This window comes from Cervus canadensis, chromosome 17, assembly GCF_019320065.1.
Source record: "Cervus canadensis isolate Bull #8, Minnesota chromosome 17, ASM1932006v1, whole genome shotgun sequence".
Taxonomy (NCBI): domain Eukaryota; kingdom Metazoa; phylum Chordata; class Mammalia; order Artiodactyla; family Cervidae; genus Cervus; species Cervus canadensis.
In genome coordinates, this window is record NC_057402.1 from 46,860,431 (window position 1) to 46,882,329 (window position 21,899).

At 55.3% G+C, this 21,899-nt stretch overlaps 1 protein-coding gene across 4 annotated transcripts; it reads left to right on the forward strand.

Annotated features, from left to right (window-relative positions):
- Positions 1-3,836: 3,836 nt before the first annotated feature.
- Positions 3,837-20,802, forward strand: KIF7 (kinesin family member 7). 4 transcript variants are annotated; one of them, XM_043490212.1, is made up of 19 exons: positions 3,837-3,991; positions 6,368-6,719; positions 8,168-8,368; positions 8,967-9,360; positions 9,616-10,135; positions 10,582-10,698; positions 11,353-11,580; positions 12,497-12,639; positions 13,053-13,168; positions 13,365-13,517; positions 14,882-15,084; positions 15,779-15,976; positions 16,353-16,478; positions 16,673-16,864; positions 17,808-18,023; positions 18,873-19,079; positions 19,235-19,433; positions 19,512-19,658; positions 19,867-20,802. In XM_043490212.1, exons 2-19 carry the CDS (start codon positions 6,392-6,394, stop codon positions 20,238-20,240), a joined length of 4,062 nt encoding a protein of 1,353 aa, XP_043346147.1. In that variant the 5' UTR covers positions 3,837-3,991; positions 6,368-6,391; the 3' UTR covers positions 20,241-20,802. The 4 variants fall into 4 exon arrangements, with proteins under 4 accessions (XP_043346147.1, XP_043346144.1, XP_043346145.1 ...); XM_043490209.1 differs by lacking the exon at positions 3,837-3,991 and adding an exon at positions 4,026-4,545; XM_043490210.1 differs by lacking the exon at positions 3,837-3,991 and adding an exon at positions 4,026-4,545 and having other exon boundaries at positions 12,500-12,639.
- The last annotated feature ends 1,097 nt before the right edge of the window (positions 20,803-21,899 follow it).

The following is a 21,899-nucleotide window of genomic DNA, read 5'->3' on the forward strand; positions in this document are numbered from 1 at the left end:
GGGTTCGATTTCTGGTGCGGGAAGATCCCACCTGCCGTGGGACGTGGGACATGTGTGTCCAACAAGTCCATGTGCCACAATTACTGAGCTCGTGCTGGAGAAAGCCCTGCCTCCCAAGTGCTGCAACTACTGAAGCCTGTGCTCTTGGAGCCCCGGCTTCACAACAATCGAAGCCACCAGAATGAGACCCCCGAGCGCTCAAGAAAGAGCAGCCCCCTCACCGCAGCTCGAGAAAGCCTGTGCAGCAGAAAAGGCCCCAAACAACCAAAAATAAATAAAGTCTAAATAAGAGAAAATGCCAAATAGCTTTCCAAACCGAACTCTGTTTTCCTTGCTATTGTCATCTGCACCTGCACAGGTAATTCTGACATTTCTGTCCATCCTTTCCGACACCTGTATACACACGCTCATCGCCTCACCCCCCTCAGACCCATGAGGGCCCTCTTGGACTCCACTCTGTCGCACACCTGAGTCCAGCTCCCTGACACTGACTCTGGACCCTGGCAGATCTTTGGTGTAATGAGTCGTTGGCCTTGATCCATGGTTTTGGAATCTGGGGATGTCCAGAATGAGGAAAGGGGGGTATTGATGGACATACACAGGTGGACATGGTCAGGACCTTGAATTAGCTTTGGGATCAAGCTCACCCATCTCACCCCCCACCTCACCCTCTTCCCCTACCTCACGCTCACAATCCACACCACACTCAGCAGTTTCCTGGGAAGGGGGGGTGTGGATCTGGCAAGTGGGGCCTTTAGAAGCTGATATGACATGACTAAAGAGACAGAGTCCAGCCTAGCCCTGGCAGGGCCCCTGTGGGCAGCTGTAGGAGACCTGACCTCGGGCCTGCTGGTGTAGATAGAAACACTCAGCTATCCTGGGCGTCACCTGCCCGCACAGCCTTCTTCCTGGAGCTCCGGAATCCACACTCCTAACTGTCTGTTCTTCCATAGTCCTGGGGTCCCTCTTGCCAGGAAAGCCATAGAAGTCAACACACCCACTGGCCAGACCCAGACCCCTCACCCTGTCCTGGATCCCAACCAGGGTGCTGGGAACCAGCATATGGCACAGGACAGCCCAGGAGGCAAACAACGTGTCCACAAAATTCTGCTTTTATCATTAAACTGATAGTAAAGTGCTCTGAGCCTGGCCCTCAGTCTTTCTGAATACTTTCTGGTGAGAAATTAGAGTGAAGCATCTCCTCTAAATGACAGAAATTTGCTTCATTGGCTCCAGGTTGGATGTGGGGCTTTTCTCCTGAGAAACATCAGTTTGGCTGGCTTTCCTACTCATGGGGTATGACGGCTCACCCACACTCTGTACCTCAGGATGACCTCCCCTTCACACTGGGATGCCAAGGTCCCTATCCAGAGAAATGCATCGTCCCCTCTCTTCTATTGTGGCTCACAAAATGCACCTCCAACTGAATCACAGTTTTGGAGATGGAAAAACAGCCGTTTCACTTAATAACATACATTTATCATGCTTTTTTTTAATGTCTGTGCTGGGTCTTCTCTGTGGTTCTCAGGCTTAATGCCGTGGCTTCTTCTGGTGCAGAGCACAGGCTCTAGGGTGCACGTGCTTAGTTGTTTCCTGGCATGTGGGATCTTCCCAGACCAGAGATCGAATGCATGTCAGTCGAATGCAGGCAGAGGATTCTTAACCACTGGACTACCAGGGAAGTCCTACAACTTGGGTTTTAATGCTCATTGTATTAAGCATGGTTTTCCTAAATATTGAAACTTGGTGGTATATTGGAGAAGACAAGTCAAATATGGCTTGAGTGATGGGGTGGATGGTGCGGGGCATGCTGGAAGAGATATTTGAGGGCGGTTTCCTGGACAGCACCTGCTCAGGTAGATGCAGGATGAACCCCCTCTGCAGGATTTCCACTGGCTTTTCACTGACAGAATTGCCTCCCCAACTGGAGAGGCTGGCTAAGAACTCTGTGGCAGCCCCCACCTCCTGTTAGCCTTTTCTAGGGCCAGTTGTCCAGCCAGGAACCCAAGGCTGGGTGGCAGTGTGGTCCACCAGTGGATCCCATGCCCATTCCAAACTGGGGACTTATGAGCCAGAACTGTGGGGCCAGGATTTCTCAGGCCATCCTGCTCTCTGCCCAGCTAGCTAGAAGGCCTGAACAGGAGCTCTCTTGTGTTTTCATCCATCCACCCCTAGGTCACCCCAGCTCTGGGGCAGAGAAGGGACCCAGCGATGACTTCCTGGTGTGCGTGCCCAGGGTACAGCCAGGGCCTCTGCCACACCATCCCAACCCTGAATATCTCAGAGGGGATGAGTCCTATTCAGCTTTAGAAGAGGTAGCGAAATCAGAAGAAATCAAGGCTGGAGGCTTCCTAGGGTCTAGGAAGGGAGAAGTACATCATGAGAAACTCTGGGCTGGAAGAAGCACAAGCTGGAATCAAGATTGCTGGGAGAAATATCAATAACCTCAGATATGCAGATGACACCACCCTTATGGCAGAAAGTGAAGAGGAACTAAAAAGCCTCTTGATGAAAGTGAAAGAGGAGAGTGAAAAAGTTGGCTTAAAGCTTAACATTCAGAAAACTAAGATCATGGCATCTGGTCCCCGTCACTTCATGGCAAATAGATGGGGAAACAGTGTAAGTAGTGTCAGACTTTATTTTGGGGGGCTCCAAAATCACTGCAGATGGTGATTGCAGCCATGAAATTAAAAGACACTTACTCCTTGGAAGGAAAGTTACGACCAACCTAGATAGCATATTAAAAAGCAGAGACATTACTTTGCCAACAAAGGTCCATCTAGTCAAGGCTATGGTTTTTCCAGTGGTCATGTATGGATGTGAGAGCTGGACTGTAAAGAAAGCTGAGCACCGAAAAATTGATGCTTTTGAATTATGGTGTTGGAGAAGATTCTTGAGAGTCCCCTGGACTGCAAAGAGATCCAACCAGTCCATCCTAAAGGAGATCAGTCCTGGGTGTTCATTGGAAGGACTGATGCTGAAGCTGAAACTCCAATACTTTGGCCACCTCATGCGAAGAGTTGACTCATGAAAAAAGACCCTGATGCTGGGAGGGATTGGGGGCAGGAGGAGAAGGGGACGACAGAGGATGAGATGGTTGGATGGCATCACCGACTCGATGGACATGAGTTTGAGTAAACTCCGGGAGTTGGTGATGGACAGGGAGGCCTGGCGTGCTGCGATTCATGGGGTCGCAAAGAGTCCGACACGACTGAGCGACTGAACTGAACTGAGGAAGGGAGAGCTTTGCTGAGCTTTGACGGGGCGTAGGGAGGGCTGCAATAGAAAGGAAGGGGGAAGGTCTCTGCACGAGAATGAACAATCAAACTACAGTAGTTGATTTTTAGTTAGCGATAGTCGCTCAGTCTTGTCCGATTCTTTGCGACCCCATTATCTGTAACCCGCCAGGCTCCTCTGTCCATGGGATTTCCCAGGCAAGAATACTGGAGTGGGTTGCCATTTCCTTCTGCAGGAATTGATTTTTAGGCCACTGTTACCGGAGTCTCGGGGTTAGAAAATGCTCGTGGAACAAAACTGTCTCCTAGTTAGTTTTCATTCATCACTTGTTACAACTTGCATCATAAACCCAGATGCCCCGCTCCACGAGCTGGTGGGCTTCTCCAGCTCGGAGAATCCAGGCGGCCTTGTTGGTTGCCGAGTGCCCAGCATTCGGCGAGTAGATGCTAACAACAGCTCGCCGCGCTCACGACTGGGGGCGGTGCTGGGGGTCGAGCGGCCCGTGGTCCCGCCGCTCAGCCCAGGCCACGCCCGATTCCCCGCCCCTCCGGCCCCCGCTCCGCCCCATCTGCGGACAGACTCCGCGGCGCCGCGCAGCCCGCGCCTCCGCCCCGGAGCGCCCAGGCGGGAGGAGTTGCGGATGAGGGGCGGGATGTTTTGGTGGGCGGGGGTCCCGGTGACGGCATCCGACCGCGCCGCGCTGGGGCTCAGAGCCTCAGTGCCCGGCGGGGGGCCGACGCGCGCACCCTAGCAGGTGGGTGTGGGCCGGGGAGGGGTGGAGGTCTAGGACGCGGGTGGGAGGGAGGAGGCGCGCGCTCGCCCCTCCCCTGTGCAGGCCTGGGTTGGGTGGCACTGAGCGTCGGCACCCCGGGGACCCTTGACCGAGCACGAGGACCCCTCCCTCCCTCCGCATCTTTGCTGACCTCCTCCAGGCCCCTCTCCGAGTGGATCGGAGACTCTCCTTCTTTAAGTCGGGGCCTGAGGCCGGCATTCGGGGCCTGACCAGCAGGAGCGAGCACCCACGCTGCGAGAGTCGGGTTCGCCTTTGTAACCACTTCTCCCAACTTTCTCCTGTCCCGTGCCCGGCGCCTCCGACTCCGGAACCCTCGGTGTTGTCCGGGCGCCTTCGGTGCGCAGAGCACTGGGCCCCGAGCCCGGGCGCGAGGAGCCGGGACCGCGGGGCTGGAAAAGCTATGGCTGAGGGATGCCCGAAGGCGCCCGTAGTATTGCGTGGCAGTTACCGCTGCGGCCCCAGGGCCGAACACCCAGCTGGGACTGATGACTGAAGGAACGAGCGAACGATTACAGGTGCTGCGAGAAGTAGTGAAAAATAAAGAGCTGTGACCCTGGGGGTGGGGGCGAGGAGTGGGGATGGGGAAAGTTCCCTGGATGTAAGCTGCTCATCACTGTTGGGCAGCTACTGAGCGTCGGACCTTGTGCTGGGTGCTGGAGATACAGCATGAAGGGGACAGGCGGGTCCCTGCCTCCCAGCCCCCAGTTTGGGAGGTGAGGGGAGACCAATGGATAATCCGGCTTTTGCAAGGAAAGGGAGTGGTCAGTGGCCGATGGGAGAACTAAAGCGGTGGTTGTGGGTGGGTGGTGGGAGCCACAGATCAGACGCCCCTCCTTGGAGGGGAGGGCGCTCCCTGGAGGTGGGACTAACAACAGCCGAGTGTGCTGCAGGCAGAGAAAGGTGAGGAAATGTGGGGTATTAGGGGGTAAGTCATCAAGGTAGGTAGGGCTCATTAAAAGTTGTTTTTCTTGTTAAGGTTTTGAATCTAGAGCATTAGGGAACCCCTTTTGCCTCTTTTGGGGGCATTTTAAGCAGGAGAGTGGCGTGGTCGCATTTGCATTTTTGAATGATGCCCCTGGTTGCCACATAGGAAAGTGCAGGGAGGCTGAAGCCAGTAAGGAGGTTGGTAAATATTCTGTCCAGTGGGCGGGATCCGGGCTTGGGTAATAGGATGGAGAGAAGCAGGTGTACTTGATATTTAGGAGATGGAATTAGCAGTATCTGATGGTGGGGGCTTGGCCTCAAAGGATGTGCTGACTCTCTTTAAGAAGGTGGAGCGGGGAATGTGCTGTGACAAAGGCAGTCAGTTCAGTCACTCAGTTGTGTCTGACTCTTTGCCACCCCATGGACTGCAGCACATCAGGCTTCCCTGTCCTTCACTAACTCCTGGAGTTTACTCAAACTCATGTCCATCGAGTCAGTGATGCCATCCAACCATCTCATCTTCTGTCATCCCCTTCACCTCCCGCCTTCAATCTTTCCCAGCATCAGGGTCTTTTCCAGTGAGTCAGTTCTTTGCATCAGGTGGCCAAAGTTTTGAAGTTTCTGCTTCAGCATCAGTCCTTCCAATGAATATTCAGGACTGATTTCCTTTAGGGTAGACTGTTTGGATCTCCTTGCTGTCCAAGGGACTCTCAAGAGTTTTCTCCAACACCATAATTCAAAAGCATCAATTCTTCAACACTTAGCTTTCCTTATAGTCCAACTCTTACATCCATACATGACTACTGGAAAAACCATAGCTTTGACTAGACAGGCCTTTGTTGGCAAAGTAATGTCTCTGCTTTTTAATGTGCTGTCTAGGTTGGTCATAGCTTTTTTTCCAAGGAGCAAGCATCTTTTAATTTCATGGCTGCAGTCACCATCTGCAGTGATTTTGGAGCCCAAGAAAATAAAGTCTGTGTTTCCACTGCTTCCCCATCTATTTGCCATGAAGTGACGGGACCAGGTGGCATGATTTTAGTTTTCTGAATGTTGAGTTTTACGAAGGCAGGGACCATGGGTGGGTATTGGGGAAAAGAGATCCTTGTGCAGTGCTGCTTGTGTGTGTGTCTTCTAGGAGATGGGGTCCCAGCAGGAACACAGGTGCCCATGGGTGTCGAGTGGAGGAGTTAGGGCCTCATTTGGTCAGTGATGGGAGCCGTGAAATGCTACCGTGTAGGATTCTATTGTGTCCCTTGCAGCATCTGGGCATCAGGTCGGGGCACAGAGGATGTTTTGAATTTTGACCACCTTCCCTTTTAATCACCCCAATCCAGGAGCTGCAGGAACTGGCTCCAGGTCACCTGCAAGGTGAGTCCAGATGCTGATGGCCAGGGCCTCTTCCTCTCTCTGCAGGGCTGGAAGCAGCAGCCTCTCAACATGGGGCTGGAGGCCCAGAGGCTGCCAGGGGCTGAGGAGGCCCCTGTGAGGGTGGCCCTGCGAGTCCGCCCACTCCTTCCCAAGGAGCTGCTGCACGGGCACCAGAGCTGCCTGAGGGTGGAGCCGGGGCACGGCCGGGTCACCTTGGGCCGAGACCGCCACTTCAGCTTCCACGTGGTGCTGGATGAGGACGCCGGGCAGGAGGCAGTGTACCAGGCCTGTGTGCAGCCCCTCCTCGAGGCTTTCTTTGAAGGCTTCAATGTCACCGTCTTTGCCTACGGTCAGACGGGCTCCGGGAAGACGTACACCATGGGGGAGGCCAGTGTGGGTGAGTGACCTGGCTTGAGACTGCCTGCCCTTGTTGAGGGGCCTCAAACATCTCCTGAATTTCTGCCTCTGCTATTTCCTGTTGAAGATGAGGAGGCTGGAGGAGGGAGGGTGGGTTTCCTAAGTAGATCTGCAGCCCAGGGTAGGATCAGCTGTCACTGGGCTGGGTCAGGCAGGAAGAAGAGTCCTCGGAGGTGAGTAGCCTTCTCAAGTCCATAGAGATGGGATCATACTGTCTGGTTCTGGGGAACTCACGGGGAGGAAGGGCATGGGAAGTTGTCTTCTCTGGAGGTTGTCAGGATCGTTGTCAAGGGTCAGGATGGCTGGAAGGGAGACTGTCCTGGAAGAGTCATGCTCCGGGGGCTACATAGCGCGGAAGCAGGCTGGTTCCATGAGGCTCTGGAGTAGAGTTTTGCAAGAGATGCTTTGGGCCAATTGAAGGGATTGCCCGCTTCTAAGGAGCATGATTTGAAAAGTGTACATGTTTGTTGTAGAAAATTAGGGAAATACAGAAAAACACATCCACAAAAGAAAACTTTTTTGATAACTGCCTTTCTCTGGTAGCTCAGATGGTTAAGAATCTGACTGTAATACAGGATACCCAGGTTTGATCCCTGGGTTGAGAAGCTCCCCTGGAGAAGGGGATAGCTACCCACTTCAGTATTCTTGCATGGAGAATCCCATGGACAGTGGAGCCTGGTGGGCTGCAGCCTGTAGGGTTGCAAAGAGTTGGACGCAACTGAGCGACTAATACTTTCACACTTTCTGATAATTGCCTTTCAGAAATCACTCACCCTGTTAGCATTCAGTTTTTCTTGGTGAAAATTTTTATACTTGAAAAAATATGGTACCAATGTACTATTCTTTTGTATCCTGTTTTATTTTCTTAACAATATATTAATACCATGAATATTTCTCTGTAACATTAATTATTATTCAAGCAAAAACTTTAATGGCTGCTTAGCGTGCCATTGTGAATATAAGGTAATTTATTTAATCAAACCCCCTCTTGGATGTTGCGATGGACACTGAGGGTGTTTATGTTGTTTTTTTTTAAGTTATGAGGAAGAGTGTGTTCTGAACATCCTTTTATCACTTCCTTGGGATAAATTTAGGGGCTTCTTTAGATAACTGAGCATAGACTATGATAATGAGTCCCCAGGAGTCATCAAACAAAGGGTATCTGACTGTCTGGCAGGGATGTAATGGAGATGCTTACGTCATGAAAGTGGTTGGTTGAACCTTGAGAGGTTGCTTCCAACTCTGAAATTCTGCCTGGGCACCCTGGAGCCTGGCCTGGATCAGGCTGCCCAGCCCATGCTGGCCTCTGCCTCTGCCTTCTCCACACTGGAGCTCCATCTGCCAGCTTCTGGCAGGAGCCTCTGGGCCTCGTGGGTGCCATGCCCAGCTGAAGGCACCATGGCAGGTGGCCCTGCGGTGTCTCCCCAGCCTCCCTTCACGAGGACGAGCAGGGCATCATCCCACGGGCCATGGCCGAGGCCTTCAAGCTGATTGATGAGAATGACCTGTTGGACTGTCTGGTACACGTGTCCTACCTGGAAGTGTACAAGGAGGAGTTCCGAGACCTGCTGGAGGTGGGCACCGCCAGCCGGGACATCCAGCTCCGGGAGGACGATCGTGGGAATGTTGGTGAGGAACTCCTGGACCCTACCCTGGTAGGGAGTAGGGAGCCTGGCTTGGGGAGGCTTCACCTGCTTAGGGTGGATCCCCTGTCTGGAGGGGGGTACCTCCTAACTAGGAAACTCAAGCTCTGGGAAGTTTTGCTTTCATTTCCCCGTCTCTGCTGAGTTCAGTATTCACTGGTGTACCCAGAGTGAGAGTCACTGAGGTGGGCATGGGGGAAGCTGAAAAAGGTGAAAATGTTAGTTGCTAAGTCATGTCTGACTCTTTGCAACCCCATGGATTGTAGCCTGCCAGGCTCCTCTGTCCATGGAATTCTCCAGGCAAGAATACTGGAGTGCGTTGCTATGCCCTCCTCCAGGGGATCTTCCCAACCCAGGGATCGAACCCTGGTCTCCTGCATTGCAGGCAGATTCTTTACCATCTGAGCCACCAGGGAAGCTGGAGCTCCTTAAATCCCCAGGTAGGATGGGCCGGACCCCTTGGGCATGCAGAAGGGGCCCTGAGTCAGGAAGAGCTGTAGAGAAGCAGTCCTGCGCAGCCTGCCCTCCGGGCTGACCAGCCTCAGGCTGCCCTGCCTTGGGCTCACAGCCTTCTGTGCCCGCAGTGCTGTGTGGGGTGAAGGAGGTGGACGTGGAGGGCCTGGACGAGGTGCTGAGCCTCCTGGAGATGGGCAACGCAGCGCGGCACACGGGAGCCACACACCTCAACCGCTTGTCCAGCCGCTCCCACACCATCTTCACCGTGACCCTGGAGCAGCGGGGTCGCGCCCCCAGCCGCCTGCCCCGACCTGCGGCCGGCCAGCTGCTTGTCTCCAAGTTCCACTTTGTGGACCTGGCGGGCTCAGAGAGGGTGCTCAAGACAGGCAGCACAGGCGAGCGACTCAAGGAGAGCATCCAGATCAACAGCAGCCTCTTGGCGCTCGGCAACGTCATCAGTGCCCTGGGTGATCCCCAGCGCCGGGGCAGTCACATCCCTTACCGGGACTCCAAGATCACCCGGTGAGCTGCCCCTGCTGCTGGCCCAGGGAAAAGAGGCCCGTGAGCCCCCTAGTCTGTGCTAGCTCTTGTCCGGCCTCTCTGGCTGGGGTGAGGCGACAAGAGATGGGTCCCCCTCTGATTTCTGGGGTGCAGTCTACACGTGGTTGAAGTCTCAGGCCCACAGGGAGCCATACAGAGATTCAAACTCTCTTTGGGGTCTGATCCTCTGGCTCTGGCACTTTGGGTGATGCGTAAGCATCTCCCTGGCGCCCTTAGGATCCTCAAAGACTCCCTGGGCGGGAATGCCAAGACGATGATGATCGCCTGCGTCAGCCCTTCCTCCTCCGACTTTGACGAGACCCTCAACACCCTCAACTACGCCAGCCGCGCCCAGAACATTCGCAACCGCGCCACTGTCAACTGGCGGCCCGAGGCTGAGCGGGGGCCGGAGGAGGCAGTGGCCAGCGCCCGGGGGCCGCCTAGGCATCGGTCGGAGACACGCATCATCCACCGGGGCCGGCGCGCCCCGGGCCCTGCCGCCGCCTCCGCCGCGGCCGCTGCCCGCCTGGGCGCCGAGTGCGCGCGTTACCGAGCCCGCACTGACGCCGCCTACAGCCTCCTGCGCGAGCTGCAGGCCGAGCCCGGGCTGCCCGGCGCCGCCGCCCGCAAGGTGCGCGACTGGCTTTGCGCCGTCGAGGGCGAGCGCAGCGCCCTGAGCTCCGCCTCCGGGCCCGACAGCGGCATCGAGAGTGCCTCTGCCGAGGAGCAGGCCACCCAGGGACCCGGCGGGCGAAAGGTGACCAAGGGCCGGGTGTGGCCTGGGGGTGGGCGGCGGGGGGTGGGGGGTGGGGTGGGGAGGTGAGGAAGAAGGTTTTCCATACAGGGATTCAGAGGCATTTCTGCTGATGACCTTGATGTATCCTCAGGGTTTCTATCTGTTAAATAAAGATAACAGGAGTATCTACCTCCTTGGGATATAAGGACTGAGGGTGTCATAAGTGCTGGTGAAGGCTAGTTCTTAATAGTGGTGGTGATATTACTGTTAATGAAAACATGATTAATAATGACAAGAGATAGCCCAATGGCTTGTGGAGGGGACTGCAGGCCATGTGGGGTCTGGACCCCCTCCCCGTTGCAGGCAGGCTTTGGAGCAGAGTAGCAAGCAGGGCCGGCGGGGTGACTGAGGGACAGGCAGGCTCGTCCTGACTGTTCCCCTGAAGCTGCTCTCCCCGCCCACCCTAGGAAGATGAGGGGCCGCTGCAACTGTTGGCCCTGCAGGGCCACGTGGCCCGGCTGGAAGAGGAGAACCGAGACTTTCTAGCTGCGTTGGAGGACGCCATGGAGCAGTACAAACTTCAGGTGGGGCGCGCCCTCTCATACTGATGGTGGGGAGGGGGGACTTCTGCCGGGAGGTTAAACAGCTGTCAGAGTGAGAGAAGTGGGTTCTGGCAGGATGGGTAGAGATGTGAGCAGAAGTGCGGAGGAAAGGAACAGGTTGGTGCAAGTGGATGTGCGAGGGTGGGTTGGAATTGGGACTGGAGGGGCAGCTCCATGAGACTCCTGAGCCCTGCTTTTCCTTTTGTGCAAAGATGACCGGGTCGACGCTGCTCCTGGCGCCCCCTGGTGGCAGTGAGTGGCATGAATATGGAGGGAGTGATGGATGGGGCAGGGTGGGTTCAGTCAGTCTGTCCGACTCTTTGCGACCCCATGGACTGCGGCACACCAGGCCTCCCTGTCCATCACCAACTCTCGGAGCTTGCTCAAACTCAAACGTCCATCGAGTCGGTGATGTGGCGGGGTGGGAGAGTTTAAACCAGAACTAATACACCCTGTGTTCCAGAGGGACACCAAGAGGTGGTCAGAGGTATTTGGCCCTCCTCCACTTTAACACAGAGAGGGCATGGTGGTCTCAGACGTGTTCTTCGTTTTCTTGCGCTTCTGCCTGTCGGCACCCCGGCACCCCACCTCTCTCTCATCCACATCTCCCATAAGCACCTGGATCATGTCTTGCAGAGCGACCGTCTTCGTGAGCAGCAGGAGGAGATGGCAGAGCTGCGACTGCGGCTGGAGCTGGTGCGGCCAGGCTGGGGGGCCCCAGGGATCTTGCAGGGCTTGCCTCCTGGGTCTTTTGTGCCCCGGCCTCACACAGCCCCCCTGGGAGGTGCCCACACCCACGTGCTGGGTATGATGCCCCCCACCTGCATTCCTGGAGACGAAGTTGGCCTTGAAAACCGGGGAGAGGTGAGAAGGTGGCGAGGCTGGGTGTCTGCTGGTTGACCTGGGCAGGCTGAGGCAGGGGAGGGGCAATCCTGGGGAATGTGTCACTCACCTCGTGCTTTCACGGGACCAGCTATGAGATGCCCCTTTCTGGTGTTCCTGGAGGAATGGCCCAGATTTGGGTCGGGCCTCTCAGAAGGATCTGGTGCCATGGAGTATCCTTGGAGTAGTTGGAGATTGCTTGGAGTGAGGATTACAGAGGGGGTTCTGCCTTCCGGTATGGGATGGAATGCTTGCCTCCATCCAGGGATGGGGAGCTCATCACCTCTGAAGTCACCCCCGCCACCACGCACCATCTTTGGATGCCTTCCTCTGCAAGTTCACTTTTCCATGGGCTCTGTTCTCCTTGCGCTTGGTCTCTTGTTTCTAGTTCTGTCACTTGGGGCCTTTTGGACAAAGGCTGCTCCTGCATCTGCCTGAAAGCTCTGGGTCATCTGAGCTCTAAAAACCAGAGGGACCAAGGGGTGGGAGGACATGGGTTTGGAAGAAGCCTGTTACGGACCCCCCACCTCCAACTCTGGTGGGGCATTGTTGGTGAGATAAGACTTGCTGCAGATGACTTATACACAAGATGGAAAGGGGAGATTGTCCCCTGAGGAGTGCCAGTTTTGCTCTGGGAGCCAGAGCAGGGTGGGGGCGGTGGTGGACAAGAGAACAGGAGGGGTAGAGGAAGGAACAAGGGAGGAGGGGAGAAGTTTCTGCTCCAACTTGAGATTGGAAAGACCTCTCAGATATCATTGTAGCTAGATCCTGAAGGTAAGGTCGGGCTTGAAGAGGCAGATATGTAAGGAGCACGCATGGCGGGCCGAAGACTGGATTAGGGGAGATGGCTGCTGGAGAAGGCCCTGGGAGCCTGTCCTGAAACCCTGGCATTTCCCAGCAGATGAAAAATGGCAGGGAGGCTGGAGCCGAGTTTCTGACAGAGGGAGACAGGCTGGGAAGTGGCTCTTCAGATGCATCAGAGGAAGAGGAAGAGGAGGGGGAGAAGGAGGGGCCGCCCCGACAGAGCCTGCGCCCACGAAGGTGAGTGGGACCCGTGGCCCACCAGACAAGGACCAGCTCAGGGCCTCAGCTGGGCAAGAGGGGTCCCACTGTGGCCTCAGGGTGCCCTTGCCACAATCGCCCTGGCCAGCCCTTGGGGGAGAGTGGGCAGCGGCTGTGTGCTCTGAATCAGGAGTTCTTGCTGTGGCGGGTGTGCTGAGGGATGGACCCGGCCTCCTGTTTCTCAGCCTCTAAGGTGGCCCTCGGTGTCCTCAGCTGCCCTGCACCCTCTCAGCTCAGCTGCTGGCCTCAGTTCTGCCAGACGGACATCCTGGGGTCACAGTGACCCTGGGGTGATGGAAGGTCTGGGGTTCTCTCTTCCCCTCCCGGGCCTGGGAGATGGCTGGGCTGGGGCAGGGCTGGGGAAGGGTACAGACTCTCCTTCTGCCCTCCAGGAATGGGATCAGCAAGTGGAACCAGAGGATGGGGGCCTGCCCAGGGAGTCCACTCAACAGGAAGGGCCCAGAGCTTCGCCTGGAGGAGTTGGGTACAGCTATCCCGGGACCCAGAGGTGAGCTGGGTGGGGCGCAGAGAGGGTCCCGACCCCTTTACCCATTCATGGTCCTGGACTGGCCACCCTGGAGAGTCCACATAACCACCCCTGAATGCCCCTGGCCAGGGCATTTCTCCCCTTCCCTCCCTTCCACCCACCCCTACTTCCCCCACTATCTGTCGCGGCAGCCGCCCTGACCATCAGCCCGTTACAGTGGTCGGTGGGAGCAAGGCCCTGGCTCAGCCCCGCCAGGCCCCCGCAGCCATGGCCTCTGAGTGGCGACTGGCCCAAGCCCAGCAGAAGATCCGTGAGCTGGCCATCAACATCCGCATGAAGGAGGAGCTCATTGGCGAGCTGGTGCGCACAGGTGAGGGAGGGGCTTTGGGCTGGGCCTCCAACCTGAGGGTGGGTGGTTAGGAGCAGGGTCCAGATGACCTAGGTTTGCCCTCAGCTTCTTCCAGATGGGTGACCTTGAGCAGGTAGGATAACTGCTGTGTGCTCTGAAATGGAGATAGTAACTGCACCTGTTTTATAGGTTGTTGAAATGAGTTAATTCAGGTAAAATGCTTAGACTAGTTTGCAGGAAGCGTTATTTCTTACTGTTATTAATCGGTTGCCTGCTGTGTGTCAGACACTGCACGAGGCACAGAATCTCCTGGTCCTGGGGAGCAAACAATGTCCCCCAGTCATAGTAGTACGTCTGCTACTGGTGACACAGGCGAACGAGCAGGGGATGGTTTTAGGTGGTGACTGGTCAATCTTTTTAATTTTAATAGCTGTGAGTTTATTACAAAATGTATTGGGAACAATTGCAGACAGACATGAGAGTCCCTACATACCCATCATTCAGATTTAGTATTTCCAAGCTTGGCCCACATTTGCTTCATCGCTCCCTTTTTTCTTTGCTGGAATTTTTTGTTCTTAATTTATTCTTATTGGCTGTGCCAGATCTTTGGTTGCAACATGCAAACTCATTAATAGCTGTGGCATGCCAAATCTAGTTCCCTGACCAGGGATTAAACCTGGGCCCCCTGAATTGGGAGCATGGAGTCTTAGGCATCGGACCACCAGGGAAGTCCTTTTTTGCTGAAATATTCTGAAGCAAATCTGAGACTTCATGTCATTTCATTCCTGCACCTTTCAGTATGCCTCTTTTTGGATATTTTAACCAAAATGCTATTAGCATATCTAACTAAACCAATGCCCTCAGTGCTTAGAACAGAAGCAGTTCTTCAACAGTGTCTGTGCAGTGTCTGAGCACACATTTGCTCATTGGGTCTCTGAAATCTCCCTTCTTTCACCTTTGCACAGTCATCCTGTAGAATGTTCCAGATCCCAGATATTCTGGGTTTGTCAGCTTCCTTGTGGTGTCATTTAGCTTGTTCCTTTGTCCTATCGCCTACAAATGGAAGTTAGTTCTAGAGGCTTAGCTGTATGCTGGCTCAAGTTACATATTTATTTTAGCATGTGTTAGGTAAAAAGAAAACTAGTTAACCCATAATTTCCCTGGGTCACTGCTATGGAGATGGCTATTTTAAAAAATAAGTAAAAAAAAAAAAAAAAATAAGTCAAAGAAAAGTAGTAAATGTTCACAGTACTGGGGGGAACAGAGTCATCGTGAAGTCCTTGTAGGTGTTGGGGGCTGGCAGAGGTCCGGGAGAGCCACCGGGGAAGGAGCTGCGATGCGTCAGGGAGAGGCCCCCGGTGCTGACTGCACCCCGGTTCTTCCAGGGAAGGCCGCCCAGGCCCTGAACCGTCAACACAGCCAGCGCATCCAGGAGCTGGAGCGGGAGGCGGAGCGGGTGCGGGCTGAGCTGAGCGAGGGCCAGAGGCAGCTGCGGGAGCTCGAGGGCAGGGAGCCCCAGGACGCCGGTGAGCGCTCGCAGCTCCAGGAGTTCCGCAAGAGGGTTGCCGCCGCTCAGAACCAAGTGCAGGTCAGTGTCAGGCCCCCGGGTGTGGTGGCTGCAGCCTCCCAGGTTGGAGTCCTGGAATCAAGACATGTGTGAGCCCCGGAGCCCACGCCCACTGTGGAACCAGGCGGTGCCCCAGCCCTGGCTGGGGGTGCGAATGCCCTCCGGGCCTTCCAGAGTGAGGCTGGTATTAGGTAGGAGCTGGCGGTGTTGGGGATCTTTAAACACAGCAGAGGCAGAGGTGTGGAGGTGGGCCCTACCTGAAGACCACCTTAGGAGACCAGAGGATGAGGGAAGGGAATGGGAAGGAACCAACCCTCCCTCCGTATGTCTACCCTTCTAGCTATCTGTTCATCCATCCCTCCAGCCCATCATCCCTCTGTCCATTCACCCACCAGTCCAGGTGTCTGTCTAATCCATCCATCTAGTTATCCTTTTATCAGTGGATATGACTATTTATGTGTCTGTTCATTTGTCTTCCTGTTTATCGATCCTTGCATTGTCTGTCTGTCCTGTTTTTTATTTTTTTTAATTTTTATTTGGCTGCACTGGGTCTTAGTTGCTATTTTTATTAGTCTAGTGTCCGTTGGCCTGTTTTCCCTTCTGTCTGTCCCTCTTTATCGTCCTTCTGTCCTGCCCATCCTTGTTGAGTACCAGGCGCCATGCCTGGCTCTTAGCAGCTGCCATGAGCGGCCCAGCGGAAGCTATGTTGGTCCAGGTACTGAAGGAGAAGAAGCAGGCGACGGAGCGGCTGGCATCACTGTCGGCCCAGAGCGAGAAGCGGCTGCAGGAGCTGGAGAGGAACGTGCAGCTCATGCGGCAGCAGCAGGGGCAGCTGCAGAGGCGGCTTCGCGAGGAGACAGAGCAGAAGCGACGCCTGGAGACGGAGATGAACAAGCGGCAGCACCGTGTCAAGGTCGGGTGCTTGGCTGGCGGGGTGCCTACGTCCCAGCCAGGAGGCCGGGGAGCGCGTACCGCCACGTGACCGGGGAAGGCTGGTCACGTGGCCTCCCTGAGTTTGTCTCTTCCCTTGAAAATGAGAGTTATAGGAAACTCAGGGCTAGGTGAGAACTCAGTGAGATGAACCAGATAAGGGGTCCAACAATCTTGTGTTTGCTTCAGCTGGTGGGTCCCCAGTGGAACTTGAGGGTGGCGAGGCTGGGGGTGCTGGGCAGAATTGTCTTGGGAGTGGGGCAGGCCCTCCTGTGGGCTTTGGGGATTGCAGGCTCTGGGAGGACACTGGTACCCCACAGGGCCCTGCCCTCCGAACCCACCCTGAACTTCATGCCCAGGAGCTGGAGCTGAAGCATGAGCAGCAGCAGAAGATTCTGAAGATCAAGACAGAAGAGATTGCGGCGTTTCAGAGGAAGCGGCGCAGTGGCAGCAATGGCTCTGTGGTCAGCCTGGAGCAGCAGCAGGTGGGGTCTGGGCTGAACCGTACCCCCAGGGGCACCTGCAGCCTGGCCGGGCAGCCTGGCCAGTTGCTAGAGTGCCCTGTGGGGTCAGCTGGTGGGCGAATCATTCTCTGCCTCTGAGCTGGGTGGCATCCACACCACCCACATGGCCAGAGGGGAGAGCTGAGTTCCCTCCCGCCTCCCCCGCTGTCCCTTAGAAGATTGAGGAGCAGAAGAAGTGGCTGGACCAGGAAATGGAGAAGGTCCTGCAGCAGCGGCGGGCGCTGGAGGAGCTGGGGGAGGAGCTCCACAAGCGGGAGGCCATCCTGGCCAAGAAGGAGGCCCTGATGCAGGAGAAGACGGGGCTGGAGAGCAAGCGCCTGCGGTCCAGCCAGGTGAGGCCCAGCCAGGTGAGATCCTGCCGCGTGAGGCCCAGCCGGGTGAGAGTCTATCAGATAAGGTCCTTCCAAGTGAGATCTCTCCAGTTGACAACCCTGCCAGGTGAGTTCTAGACAGATGAGGTTCTTCTAGGTGATGTCCCTGCTGGCTAAATTCCAGCCAGGTCTCTGTCCTCCTTGGCTCTACCCTGTGGATCTTGAGAGTGTCTGTGATACGGGTTCTCATGTGTGGGTAGAAGAACCTCTCCAGGTATCTATCCCCCAAAACATTGTACCTTATTAACCACTTGCTCTGTGCAGGCAGAATGAGGAACCACAGGTGTAGACAGGTGGTTTGGCCAGAGTTGGCTTTGTTGCTCCCTCTTGAGTAGGAAGTTTCGGAGCCAAATTTCCTCCTCTCAGATGGAACCACAGTGTTGCCCTGAGGATTAGAGAAGGGGTATGTCACTTCACACAGAGCCCAGAGCTGTCCCAGGAGCCGGTGCTTGGGCTAGATGCCCACAGGGTTCCAGACCCTCTTCTGCTGTCATGGAGTCCTAGAGGATTTCAGCTGGATTTTCTGGAGCGTCCCTTGGCCATTAGAACCCTCACTTCCTTCCACATTAGGTTCCCCAAGGGCCTTTGGGGTTTGGCTACTAATCCCCCATCCTTCCCATCACCAACAGGAGTCAGGTCATCTCAGTGACAGGCCACCACCACCTCGCTCTGCCTTTGCCCACGTTGTCCCTTCTTGTCATTACCTTCTCTGTATCCTCCTCCCGGGCCATCTCTGGGGGCCCCTCTTCAGAGGCTCGGGTCCCCTAGGCCCCCACTCCCCAGCTTGTACAGAACTGAGAGTCCAGCCTCCTGCTGGACAGCACGCCTCCTTAGCCTCCATGGCAGGGCTGGCCTGTCCTGTGGCCCCTGGGAGGGTGGGGCCTGCCCCTTCCCTCATCACCGGCGGTGCCGCCCCCAGGCCCTCAATGAGGACATTGTGCGAGTGTCCAGCCGGTTGGAGCACCTGGAGAAGGAGCTGTCCGAGAAGAGCGGGCAGCTGCGGCAGGGCAGCGCCCAGAGCCAGCAGCAGATCCGTGGGGAGATTGACGCGCTGCGCCAGGAGAAGGACTTGCTGCTGAAACAGCGGCTGGAGATCGACGGCAAGCTGAGGCAGGGCAGCCTGCTGTCGCCTGAGGTGCGCCCTGCAGGCCGGCCCGGCCACCTGCTCCCCTCCGCCCCTGGCCCTGGGTCTCCGCTGGGTATGGGCCTCCCTGCTTCGGGACACACACCCCTCCCGGGTGTCAGCCCCCAAAAAAGGCGCAGGACTAGCCCTCCCGCCGCTGGTCCAGCCCCCAGGCCTGAGACTCACGACTGGGCCTCGCTGCCCTCGGTTCCCCAAGGTGGACTCGGGACTCGTCCTGTGTCCTGCATCTCGTTAACCTCAGGCGTATAGCACGTGCTCACAACTCTCAACTCCCGACATGGGACGCGAGTCGGGACCATGTCACACCTCACAGCCACATAGGTTTGCCCTCCTGCCAGCAGAGAAAGCCTGTGTTAGAGAAACGGACCCCCAGGGACTTACCTGGTAGTCTAGTGGTTAAGACTGTGCTTCCACTGCAGGTGGCATAGGTTTGATCCCTGGTTGGGGAACTAAAATCCCGCATGTTGCATGGTGCAGCCAAAAAGTTAAAAGAAGGGGAAATGGACCCCAGCAGACCCTGGGTGCCTCTGCAGTCCCACCACATCTTCCCTTCAGAGCAGGGTCTCCCAAGCACAGGTCATTCCAGAGGCTGTGAGCTTCAGAGAGCAGCCTCTTAGCGGAGCCCCGACCCCCGAGCCGAGGCTGACATGGAAGTGTCCCTGCTCCTGCTGCAGTGGGCAGGGGCACCTCTCTGGCTCTGAGGACAAGTGGGCACATAAGGGCTGGGTCGTGGCTGCGTGTGGCCATCACGACTCTGCCCAGGACCTCGGTGTTCAGGGGGCAGGTGTCCCATGGAGCGGGTAGCCTGTTCCCCCTCCACCCATCCCCGTGTCCCCGCAGGAGGAGCGGACGCTCTTTCAGCTGGATGAGGCCATTGAGGCCCTGGACGCCGCCATCGAGTACAAGAACGAGGCCATCACGTGCCGCCAGCGGGTGCTGCGGGCCTCGGCCTCCTTGCTGTCCCAGTGCGAGATGAACCTCATGGCCAAGCTCAGCTACCTCTCATCCTCAGAGACCCGAGCCCTGCTCTGCAAGTACTTCGACAAGGTGGGGTCACGGAGCTTGCAGACCCCCGCCTCCACCGGGGTCGGGGGAGGTGGACGGCACGGGCGGTGAGCCAGCCACACGCCTGCTGCCCCTGCGTGAACAGCCCCGGGTGAAGGGAGCCGGCGCTGGGGGCTGAGCCTGGCTCTTGGGGACAGGTGGTGACGCTCCGCGAGGAGCAGCACCAGCAGCAGGTGGCCTTCTCGGAGCTCGAGCTGCAGCTGGAGGAGCAGCAGAGGCTGGTGTACTGGCTGGAGGCGGCCCTGGAGCGGCAGCGCCTGGAGATGGACCGCCAGCTGACCCTGCAGCAGAGGGGCCATGAGCAGCATGTGCAGCTGCTGCTGCAGCAGAGCCGAGGTGGGGCCCGGGCCCGCCGCGGGGGCCGCCGCCCGCCCCATAGCGCCTCACCACCTCCTCCTGCCTTTTTTCCTCCAGACCATCTTGGCGAAGGGCTGGCAGACAGCAGGAGGCAGTACGAGACCAGAATCCAGGCTCTGGAGAAGGAGCTGGGCCGCCATGTGCGGCTGAACCAGGAGCTGAAGCAGAAGCTTGGTAGCCTGAGTGCCGCCAGCCAGAGCAGGGGTAATTGCTGCGTGCCATCACCAGGCTGGCTGGGGCTCAGCCCTGACATCGGGTCTTCTTTGTTCTGGGCAAAGCTTAGAGACCACTCAGCCTTCAGCTCTTGGGTCATTTCACATGTTGTTTGCACGGGGGTGTTGGAAGAAGGCTAGGGCTTCAGGAAGGCGTGGCTGGCTACCTCCATGTCTGACAAGGATGTTGTTTTTGCCAGTGATGGGCGGGGAGAAGAGGACCCCATGCCTGGAGAACAGACAAGCCCCTGGAAGCGAGGATGAGCTCTACCCAGCGCCTGAGCCTCTCTGGCAGCCCACCGGCACGGAGGGTGCCCCCCGCCCACGGGAGGAGATGCGGGACTTGGTCCACGCCCCGTTACCGTTGACGTGGAAACGCTCGAGCCTGTGCAGTGAAGAGCAGGGTTCCCCTGAGGAGCTGCGGCAGCGGGAGGCCGCTGAGCCCCCCGTGGGGCGGGTGCTGTCTGTGGGCGAGGCAGGTCTGCCCTGGAACCTCGGGCCCTTGGCCAAGCCCCGGCGGGAACTGCGGAGGGTCAGCCCAGGGATGATCGACGTCAGGAAAAACCCCCTGTAGGCTCACCCAGGAGATTCGGGGCCTGCCCAAAGGTGTGGTGTTGACGCTCCCTTCTGTGAAGGAGTCCTTACCTCAAGCTCTAAATCAGGTCCTGATCTTTCTTGTTAGAGTCAACACATTCAGGCCACTGCCCAGAACTGGACTTGAATCACTTGTTTAAAAATGCAGATTTCTACCAGTCACTTCCTTTAAGATGCGGTACCCAGTTGCTATGTTTTGGCTTTTTTTTAAATATAATTTTTAAAATTTTATAGTTGATTTATAGCATTGTTAGTTTCAGGTGTGAAGCAGAATGTTTATACATATGCATATATCCACTCTTTTTCCGATTCTTTTCTCGTATAGGTTACTACAAATTTTTGAGTAGTTCTTTGTGCCATACAGTAGGTCCTTGTTGGTTATCTATTTTATTAATGTAGTAGCATGTATATGTTAATCCCAAACTCCTAATTTATCCCTTCCCTTTTCCCTTTGGTAACCACAAGTTTGTTTTCAGAGTCTATGAGTTTCTGTTCTGTAAATAAGTTCATCTGTATTTTTTTTAGATTCCACATATAAGTGATATCATATATTTGTCTTTTTCTGTCTGATTTACTTCACTTAGTGTGATAATCTCTAGGTCTGTGTTGCTGCAGCTGGCATTCATTTTTTATAGCTGAGTAATATTCCATTGTATATATGTACCATGTCTTTATCTGTTTCTCTGCTGATGGAAATTTAGATGGCTTCCATGTCTTAGCTAGTGTAAATAGTGCTGCAGTGAACATTGGAATGCATGTATTTATCTTTTCAAATTATGGTTTTCTCCAGATATATGCCTAGGGGTAGGATTGCTGGATCATATGGTAGTTCTACTTTTAGTTTAAGGAACCTCCATACTGTTCTCCATAATGGTTGCACCAGCTTACATTCCCACTGACAGTGCAAGAGGTTTCCCTTTTCTCCACACCCTCGCCAACATTTACTGTTTGCAGACTTTCTGATGATGGCCATTCTGACGGGTGTGAGGCGATGCCTTCTAGTTTTGATTTGCATTTCTGTAATACTTAGCGATGTTGAGCATCTTTTCATGTTTTCTGGTCACCTGTATGTCTTCTTTGGAAAAATGTCTATTTAGTTTTTCTGCCTGTTTTTTGATTGGGTTGTCTTTTTTCTTCCCCCCCAGTGTAGAGCTGCATGAACTATCTGTATATCTTGAAGATTAAGCCCTTGTCAGTTGCTTTGTTTACAAATATTTTCTCCCATTCTGTGGACTGTCTTTTTGTTTATGGTCTCCTTTGCTGTGCAAAAGCTTTGAAGTTTAATTAGGTACCATTTGTTTTTATCACCCTGGGAGGTGGATCTAAAAAGATACTTCTGTGATCTGTGTCAAAGAATGTTCTGCCTATGCTTTCCTCTGAGTTTTATAAAACATAGGCAGAACAGTCAAAGTGATTGCCTATCTCCACTTCACTTAGTTGTTCTTCTGCAGTTTTATCTTGTTCCTTCATCTGGAACTATTTCTGTGCCATATCCTTTTGTCTAATTTTTTGTGTTTGTGGTCTCCATTCTTCAGGCTGCAGTATTGCAATTCTTGATTCTGGTATCTGCCGCCTGGTGGATGAGGCTGGTCTAAGAGGCTTGTGCAGGCTTCCCATGGAAAGGACTGGTGCCTGCCCA

Bases quoted from the DNA above. Each gene is read 5' to 3' on its own strand.
- KIF7 (XM_043490209.1), top strand. From the start codon at position 4,516: ATGACTGAAGGAACGAGCGAACGATTACAG. The intron at 9,361-9,615 runs GTGAGCTGCCCC...TGGCGCCCTTAG, and splicing joins CGGGACTCCAAGATCACCCG to GATCCTCAAAGACTCCCTGG. The intron at 15,977-16,352 runs GTCGGGTGCTTG...CTTCATGCCCAG, and splicing joins AGCGGCAGCACCGTGTCAAG to GAGCTGGAGCTGAAGCATGA.